Source organism: Nelumbo nucifera, chromosome 1, assembly GCF_055504915.1.
Source record: "Nelumbo nucifera cultivar China Antique chromosome 1, China Antique-T2T, whole genome shotgun sequence".
In the NCBI taxonomy this organism is placed as follows: domain Eukaryota; kingdom Viridiplantae; phylum Streptophyta; class Magnoliopsida; order Proteales; family Nelumbonaceae; genus Nelumbo; species Nelumbo nucifera.
Window position 1 is genome coordinate 63680723 of NC_142649.1, and position 9542 is coordinate 63690264.

A 9542-nucleotide genomic window follows, 5' to 3' on the forward strand; every position below is an offset into this window, starting at 1 on the left:
TTCTTGATCCTTGGAGTTTCTAGCAACTATTTCTTTTCTGTTAACAATCATAACCAAAAAGATTGATCAAGATATCATGATGGCAGCTTATTCAAATGAAAAAAAAATTGAAGTAGCTAGGTTTTTCGAAGGTCATTGGTGAGAAGCAAGAGATGATCGTCTTTGAGAAAAGAAATTAATTACAAAAAGAAAGATTAGTTCCATCTTTCAAGGATATATAGAACTGGTGCTCTGGCATTTCTAATGGTTCAATTGGGTTGTGAGAACTGCCTTGGAGCTTCTCGCAAGTATTGAAGAATTGCGGAAGATAGATTCTCTACTTGAACAGTGATGCAAGGGAGAGCTCTTATAATCAAAAGATTTCAATTGCAGTAGGCAAAAAATAGTGGGTTGAAGAGAGGGATTCTGTTACAGAATTTCGTCTTCGAATGGTGCCTAAGCTGGTTTAGGACACCACGTGTCAGTCTCCATGGCCGAATACCACAAACCACGTCATTCCATTAGCACTGCCCAACGTGGCCGTGCCGCAGATGGATAGATCAAGGAGAGGAGTTTCATGCAGACAATAAAACGAATTCCGCCGGGAAAAGGAGAGCCCTCTGAGCACCTCAGCAGGTAACTTCACCCCAACAACCCCACAGGTCTAAGCCAACTACAACACAGATAGGCACCTCCCCTACAAGGTAAATGACTTTTGACTTTCTACTCACTTCAACACCCCTTTTGCTATCACATCATCTGAGGCTAGTTTGCTCTACTCTGTTTGTCCTAACCAATCCCTTTCTGTTCTATGGTCGGAATGCCTATCCGGAGATCTGTCTTATGGTTGCAGATCTCCTCGATGCACAACTTCATCAATTAGCAAGATTATCTGACTACATCCTCGATTCGAGACATCTCATATCAGACATAATCAATTCGAATGGAAGCTATCTTTGAAGATTGTAGAATAAGTTCCTCTGGCTCAATTTGGCAAGAGTACAAATACAAACATGTACTATGTAAATACTTTTTCTCTTGCATCTATACTCTTCCAAACTGAGCCCCAACGGCTAAAGATCAGGGGAATGGAAGACAAAGTGAAAAGATGAGCAGTTTAAGGGGATGTGAAAAAAAAAATGGTCTCTCTTGGATGTAAAAAAATGCAGTATGTTGGATAGAGTTTTTATTTATTTTTGTATTAAATTAGTTCTCTGTCAACCCATGCTCATGCCAGCCCCAAGATACGAGTTGGGATGGATATGTATAGTATTTCACCCGGCCCATTGCAAGAAAAAAACAAAACAAAAAAACGGGTTGATGGGTAAGATGGATGGGTTGAAGCCCAATCCATATCGATCCTGCACAAACACTTAGCACTCCTCATAAATCACACTAATGATGCTCACCGAGAGACAAAGAGAGAGATGGGACAGCCTCTGTTCGAAACAAAGCAAGAGAAGAGCCGACCGGCTTATAGATTGTACTTACTCTCGATGATCGCTGGTATTTTTCTGGTTTTCGTATACAGAGCGAGTCATGTGCCAGGAGAAGGAGAGGATGGAAGATGGGCGTGGATTGGACTGTTTGGAGCCGAACTCTGGTTCAGTGTTTATTGGGTGTTCACTCAGTCTCGTCGATGGAACCGCGTCTATCGCCAAACGTTCAAGGATAGACTCTCGCAGAGATACGAGAACGAATTGCCAAGTATAGACGTTTTCGTATGTACGGCGGATCCCACTATAGAGCCACCAACGATGGTAATAAACACTGTGTTATCGGTCATGGCCTACGATTACCCGCCAGAGAAGCTCAACGTGTATCTGTCCGACGACGGTGGATCAGATCTGACGTTCTACGCTCTCTTGGAGGCGTCCCATTTTTCGAAGTATTGGCTTCCATTTTGCAAGAAATTCAAAGTGGAACCGAGGTCGCCGGCTGCTTATTTTTCAGCGACACCTGAACCACTTGTCCATGCTTCTCAGGCCAAGGAGTTCTTATCCATCAAGGTGAGCTCTGTCAGTTCCAGGAATAATAATAATAACAATCCTGATTGAGTTTTTTTTCCGGGTGGTACTGTCGTTCTTTTTCGGTCGGCAGCGGTGGCCGTCGTCGTTTTGGTAGATGTTCATCTAATCTAAATTAAGCTTTGACGGTCAAATTTCAAATCGATGCTGACATTTTTTGCAATAAACCATACCTCCAATCACACGGCAGCAATGGAAATCCCTAAAATAAATTCTATAATCTATCTTGTGGGGGCAATCTTGTTGGGGGCAGATTTGAACTCATCTGTCTTGCCACAGCTGTCAATTGGATCGGGATAAATTTTTGCTGCTCCCAAACGATTATATAGAATAATAGAAGTCTCTTTCTTCTATCGCCTATAAATACTTCACTATCCTACTGTCATTTTTTATTAAAATTATATTATTTAAAATGAAATGTTCTATTTGAAATAAATAAATTCTTTGGTTCATTAGTTGGAATTTGTGCGATACATCAGACTTTTATGTAAAATTGAATAGAAAAAGCCTTCTAAGTTCTAACATTTCTAATTCTAATTGGCTTATGTTTTTGAGTTATGTTTAATTATTTTGACCATAATCCAAATTGAAACTAAAGTGAAAGTGGCTAATTTAATATAGGAATATCAATGAGAGGTAAAAAAACCTATGCAAGGTTTGTAAAGGTTTTTTTTATCTTTCTTGGTTTCGTTCGTTTTTTTGTAAGTTATTTATCCAGGTAAATGTACTTATCCGGGTAAGTGTTTTTAGGGAAAGACTTATCAACTAAGTGCATTTATCCATGTTCTTTTATTTTCCATATAAATAAGGCAATGACCATTTCAAACCATAAAAAAATCATTATTAAAAGAGGCATTCTTGTCCCATTCAAGTGTTGGCAATTTTCTCCCACAAGTGGAAAAATTATTTACCCACTTAGGAGATGGGTATGATATACAGGAAAATAAACTTTCCCTGATCCCACATAAATTTGAAAAAAAAAAAGCATGAAATTCTTGGTCAATAGGAATCAAAATCCCATTGACCAACTTTCCCCCTCTCAAAATCCAGAAAAAGAACGCCTCCTAAGATTTAAAATTAAAGCAGATAATCTCAGCAAGTATGACCGGATCTAAGTCTATGGAACCAATTAATTGAATGCGATTTGGAATTACGTGATACATTGACTGTTCCCTATGAGGACGGCATCAGGACTCTTTTGGGGTGCACTAGCCCAACAACCCAATCCGTGGTTCATTGAACCAAGAGGTCCAAGACACAGTCCTTAATTTGGAGTTTGGACCGTGTGAGACAATCCAATGCATGGTTGCAACATGGGTAGAGATGCTCATGAAACCTTTTTTGGTGGATGCATAATTGAACTGAACTATCATTATAAAATGAATAAGTAAACCTTACAATTGGGCCGAAGAATGGTAGACTTTTTCGTAATCTAGACCTTCTGTATTGGGCTTAAAAGTTTAAACTTTAAAGTAAACCTATTATTAATTGGGCTTGGGCCTTTTTTAGGAATTATTACTTGGGCCTCTTAGGTGTGATCAAATAAAATAGAGCAGTTGGAAATGTGTGTGTTTCTTTTCTAAATTCTTCTTATAGAATCATAATAATTTGATTTATTATTAACTTTTATTTATAACATTTTGTTCCCTTTTTTTGTAGTTTTTTAAACTTTCAGATAATATATTTTCTTTCCTTTTTCTTTGTTCAAGAAATTGTATAAAGAAATGGTGGATCGGATTGAGACTACAAGTGTGCTAGGGAAAGTTTCAGAAGAAATCATCAAAGAGCACCAAGGATTTCTTGAATGGGGTTCAGGATCAAACCCTCGTAATCATCCAACCATTCTGCAGGTACCTACAATTTTCACTAAAGCTATGTTTGGTTTGAAGGAAAAAGTAGGAAAAGGAAAGGTAGGGAAGTTGTAAATGTTTCCTTATCCTTCCTTTCTCTATTTTTTCCTTCAAACCAAACATATCCTAATAGATAGCTTTTCGGAGTCCACACACACTTTACAATATTTCAGGGGGCATTTATCAATGACTCCCGATTTCGCTAATATGTTTGAATTTGTTTTAAAACAAATATAATTGCCATGGCAAATGTTTTTTATATCCAACACACCTTAAGCTGCATTTGGCATTCCAGGACTTACCTCCTTTTGCAATAAAAAATTCAGTGTTCTGGCCTAGGGTCCTTTTAACTGTAAAAAGGAGGTAAGGCCATGTTTGGGAGTGCTTAAATGGTGTTTGGGAAATAAGTCCAAAATAAGTGCTTATTTTAAAAATTAGGTCTTATTTTTTTAGCCCAAATTTTCAGCTTTTTTAAGTACTTATACAATTAAGTACTCATTCAATTTTTTTCCAAAATTATCCTTAGTTGAATTTTAAAATACCACTTTTAAAATTACCCCTAGTTGAATTTTATATAAGTACTTTCGTACAAGTGTTTTTGTAAAAATATTTTCATAAAAGTGTTTTTTTCTAAAAGTACATTTGTAAAAGTGTTTTTATTAAAGTGCTTTCATAAAAGTGCTTTTATAAAAGTACCTTCATAAAAGTGCTTTTATAAAAGTACCTTCATATAAGTGTTTTTATTAACGTACTTCTATAACAAAAGCACTTTTATAAAAGTGTTTTTATAAAATTTGAAAGAAAACGAAAGACAAAATAGTCACAAATGCTTATTTAAGTGCTTATTGGAGAAAAAGACTATCAAATCCTAATATGGAATAAGTGCTTATTTTTTTAAAATAAACACTTGAAAAGGTTGGGTGCTAAATGCAAATAAGTGCTTATTTGAATATGCACTTGTTTTTTAGCATTTATTTTTAAATACTTAAAATAAAAACTGCCAAATACAGCCTTAGAGAATAAATCATCCTTCATTTCATATTTTCTTAAAAATGAACTTGTTGGTTAAAAGCTTTTCGTGGAATGAATAACTTTCATGTGATACTTCTACTATAAAGGAATTCATAACTAAAACTAAAAGGAGTCTATAAAACGTTCTCACAAGATTAATAAATGGATTTTCGTCTTTGCACAACTATCTTATTTCTGATGAGTGCATATTTTGATGGACTAATTTATGTGTTAATCTTATTAGATATTAATTGATGGAAGAGACCCTAATGTTGTGGACATGGAAGGACAAAGATTGCCAACCCTAGTATATTTGGCTCGTGAGAAAAGACCCCACCATCACCACAACTTCAAGGCTGGAGCCATGAACGCACTGGTATAATATATATAGAGCACAAACAATTCATTAGCTTATATGGTTGCATTTGTTTTCAGTGTAAATGCGAATTGACACAAAATTTCACCATCAGTTTGCATTTTCCCACATTTGTTTTTTAGCGTAAATATGAACTAGTGTAAAACTCCATTTTCAATCCATATTTGTGTTTGTTTTTAGTGTAATGTTTTTCCATTGGTTGAGTTTTCCATCGATAATCGATGTGACGGTTTTATCAATGTATTTTTACATCAATTATCACATTTGAAAAAGTTCCAATAGTTCCCTATCAGCGTTGGACTACATTTATGAAGTTTACAATGAAAACAAACCCAGCCAATATAAATGCTTGCATGTTCACATAGAGCTTATATTTCTCATCACTTATCAACTATATGGCTCAAAGATTGCTTAGGTTACTTTGTACAATCAAAATCAGGTAATTCTGAAATTAAGAACTTCTTGTGATATGCTAGCTTATGATAACAGGAATCATCTTTTGTTATTTTCATCATCCACACTTTTTCTGATGATCGAATATACAGATAAGGGTGTCATCAGGGTTAAGCAATGGGCAGGTAATTATGAATGTGGACTGCGACATGTTCTCAAACAATTCAAGCTCCGTAAGAGATGCATTATGTTTTCTCATGGATGAAGAAAATGGCCACCAAATTTCCTTCGTACAATTTCCACAGGCCTTCAATAATATCACCAAGAATGATATCTACTGTAATTACCCAAGGGTGATTTCTCAGGTTTGTATAAGAAAAAGCAGCGCTGAAACCTCTTAACTAGCGATATTTGGTATCATTTTCTCATTGGTTTCATTCATTTTCCTGAAATATTTGGTGGTGATGAAGATTGAATTTCCCGGGTTGGACGGTGAAGGAGGGCCCATGTACATTGGCAGTGGGTGCTTTCACCGAAGGGATACCTTGTGTGGGAGGAAATACAGTAAGGAACATATAATAGAATGGAAGATACAGGATAACAGGAAAGTAGATGAAAGCATAGATGAATTAAAGGAGAGATTAAAGGGCTTTGCAAGTTGTACATATGAAGAAAACACTGAATGGGGAAAAGAGGTTCTCTCTCTCTCTCTCTCTCTCTCTCTCTCTCACTCTCTCTACCACTTTCTCATTCTCTCACATTTGAGTTGCATGAATGCTGAATTGCATGCAGATGGGTTTGAAGTATGGTTGTCCAGTGGAAGATGTAATTACGGGGTTATCAATTCAATGCAGAGGATGGAAATCAGTGTTTTTTAGTCCAGAAAGAAAGGCTTTCATAGGTGTTGCTCCTACTACATTGGATCAGGTGCTTGTGCAACATAAGAGATGGTCTGAAGGTGACTTTCAAATTTTTCTCTCCAAGTACAACCCCTTGTTAGTGGGGCATGGAAAGATCAAGGTAGGACTTCAGATGGGGTATTGTAGCTATTGCCTCTGGGCTCCTAACTGCTTAGCAACATTATATTATGTTGTCATCCCTTCACTCTGTTTTCTCAAAGGCACGGCCTTGTTTCCCATGGTAAACATCCTCCCCTTCTCTTCTCATTGAATGAATTATATCTATATCAAATGTATTGATTTATTCTTTTTCAGTCTAAAAAATAATACTCTTTCAAATGATCTCTTTTCTAGGTATCAAGCCCATGGTTGATTCCTTTTGCCTATGTGGCCATTGCCAAATACACATATAGCTTATTAGAGTTCCTCTGGTGTGGCGGCACAGTCCAAGGCTGGTGGAACAACCAAAGGATGTGGATGTTTGAACGGACTACTTCCTACCTATTTGCCTTCATTGATACTCTGCTTAAGGTATTAGGGTTTTCCAAGTCTACATTTGTCATCACGGCCAAGGTGGCCGACCAGGACGTGTTACAGAGATATGAACAGGAGATGATGGAGTTTGGGACCTCTTCTCCCATGTTTCTCATTCTTGCAACAACCGCGATGCTAAACCTATTTAGTTTGGTGGGAGGGGTGTGGATGGTTCTAATGAGCTTGCAAACTGTTGTTATGGAACCATTGAACTTGCAGTTTGTTCTATGTGGGATTCTGGTCGCCATCAACCTTCCTGTTTACCAAGGGCTCTTCTTTCGCGTGGACAAGGGCCGAATACCTTCCTCTATCATGTTCAAGGCTGTTATTTTCGCTTTATTTGCTTGTATTGTATCCTTGCTTTAGATTTATCTACTTGTTTTAACTATATACTAAAAGTTGTTTATATGGCTACTCCATCATTATTATTTGGACCAAGTTATTTATGTGGTTATCCTTGTTCAAGTGTATTGTGTCTCACTGGATGCCCCCATCACTACAAAATGAGGGACATTTACTGATAGCTTAAATATGTTGGTAAAGGATAAAAAATCCGTCAGTATAGGTCAATTTAACCTATACCAACAGTCAAAGTTTTTATACTGGCGGCCGATCAATTTAAACCTTTAGCGATGAATAATCCATTGGTATAAGTTTTACTAACACATATCCGTTGGTAAATATTTCATAAATGTTTTATTACTGATAGAACATCCATCGGTATAAATTTACCAACGATTGTCTCCATCAATAAAAATATTTTAAAGGTATATGTTTTCAATTTTTTCTAACGGTTTTATCTTTATTAGTGGTGGAAGGACCGTCGAAAATAGCTTTTACCAAGAAAGGCAAGTATTGGTACATATTGCAATAGTGACGGTTTTTATATATTTAGTGATGGTTTCTTCCATCAATATAAAACTAGTTTTATAGAATTAATAATGGGTTATTTTGTCAAAAGATAAAACAATAAACTTTTCAGTTCAGCCACTACAGTTGTTATCATGTGGCCCCCAAGTCTCACATACATCCAGGCAACACACTGATTAACCCAAAATTCTCCCTTTGAATCTTCTTGCTTTTGATTGTACAGATTTTCAGGCTTTTCTCTGTTGTGTGACTCCATGCTTAATCTAAATGCTATAAGCCTATAACCTTAATGAGGCCTTGTTCTAGGAGGGGAAAATCCATATATAGGTGATACACCTCTGATCATTTTCCTTAATTACTCATTAACTCTATATCTTCTAGGTGTTGAGTTTTATTTCTTTGTTTTCTGAATTCTAAAATTTGAAATATCTGATATTTTCACTAGTTTTATATTAGCCAATTGAGAACCCAGCAATCCCATTCCCTAATTCTTCATTACATGGTCTACACCTCTCATGAATTGGTTATTTTAACACTAGAAGTCCAGCATTTCAAATGTGATATGATAATTTTGTATCGTCTTGGTTTTCCTACATCAATTTGCCTTTACTCCAACTATAATGCATTTGTTGGTACTAGATGCTTTTATATTCTTAATGATTCACTTTCTTATTTGTGTGGTCAGGATTTTTGTATGTGAATTGTAAACTGAGTTATTTGTTCACTTTTCTTGTTTGTTGATTAAAGCTTTCTCTTGCAGCTGAAACTATACTATTGGCTTTTCAAAATTACATCCTCACACTAGGAACTAGTGTTATGATCCCCTCGTTACTTGTCCCAGTAATGGGTGGAACTGAAACTATACTATTGGCTTTACCATCAATTCCATTAATGGGAGAGGGGCAAATTGCTGCAATGTAAAAGTTGTTGGACTAAGTGTCACTACCCCCAAAGTACAAGGTGGCAGTCTGTAATTTATCCTATTAAAGCCTAGGTAGCCCAAAGCTACAATTCAAGCCCAATATTAATTCCCTACAGTTAGTTTGTAGCTCATACAAGAGTTAAGAGATGTGAATCAAGATCTAGATATTGGTTTTGGCTTTCAAGGTAAAAATAAGCTATCCGTCAAGAATAATAATTTGTATTAATTGATCAAACAAAAGATTTTGTTTTACGACTACAAAATTATCCTTAGACCACAGAAACAGTATGGAAATCAAAAGATATGAGAAAGAGAAAACCCTGAAAATAGAAACATAACTAAAAAACTAACAAAATATAAAAAAATTCTTGAGCACTTGAACTAGGGTTCTTTAGAGATATTGTTTATTCATCTGTTCCATGATCTTAAATAAGTATGAGAAAAATAAGATTACATTTATGTAATAAACTAGCAATTAGATGAAAATTCAATATAACCAACAAAAGATAAGATATATATGTTACCCCTGTTCTTTGTTGGTTTAACCCTACACTTGTTGCACTAAGCAAGTAGCCTTTAGAAGACCGCTCACATACAGTAGCTAGATTTTTAGTAAAACAAAAAAGATACATGAGCAGTGAGGTATGGAGCAATATATAGATTTGTTTCACTCTTCACGGT

General features: G+C 35.9%; 1 protein-coding gene across 1 annotated transcript; it reads left to right on the plus strand.

Moving 5' to 3' along the window:
- The first annotated feature begins 1276 nt into the window (after window positions 1-1276).
- On the plus strand, window positions 1277-7530 carry LOC104594270 (cellulose synthase-like protein E1). The gene is made up of 7 exons (XM_010254493.3): window positions 1277-1988; window positions 3716-3856; window positions 5112-5243; window positions 5789-6001; window positions 6107-6331; window positions 6429-6776; window positions 6890-7530. The coding sequence occupies exons 1-7, from the start codon at window positions 1407-1409 to the stop codon at window positions 7433-7435; spliced, it is 2187 nt and encodes a 728-aa protein (XP_010252795.2). The 5' UTR covers window positions 1277-1406; the 3' UTR covers window positions 7436-7530.
- Window positions 7531-9542: the final 2012 nt, after the last annotated feature.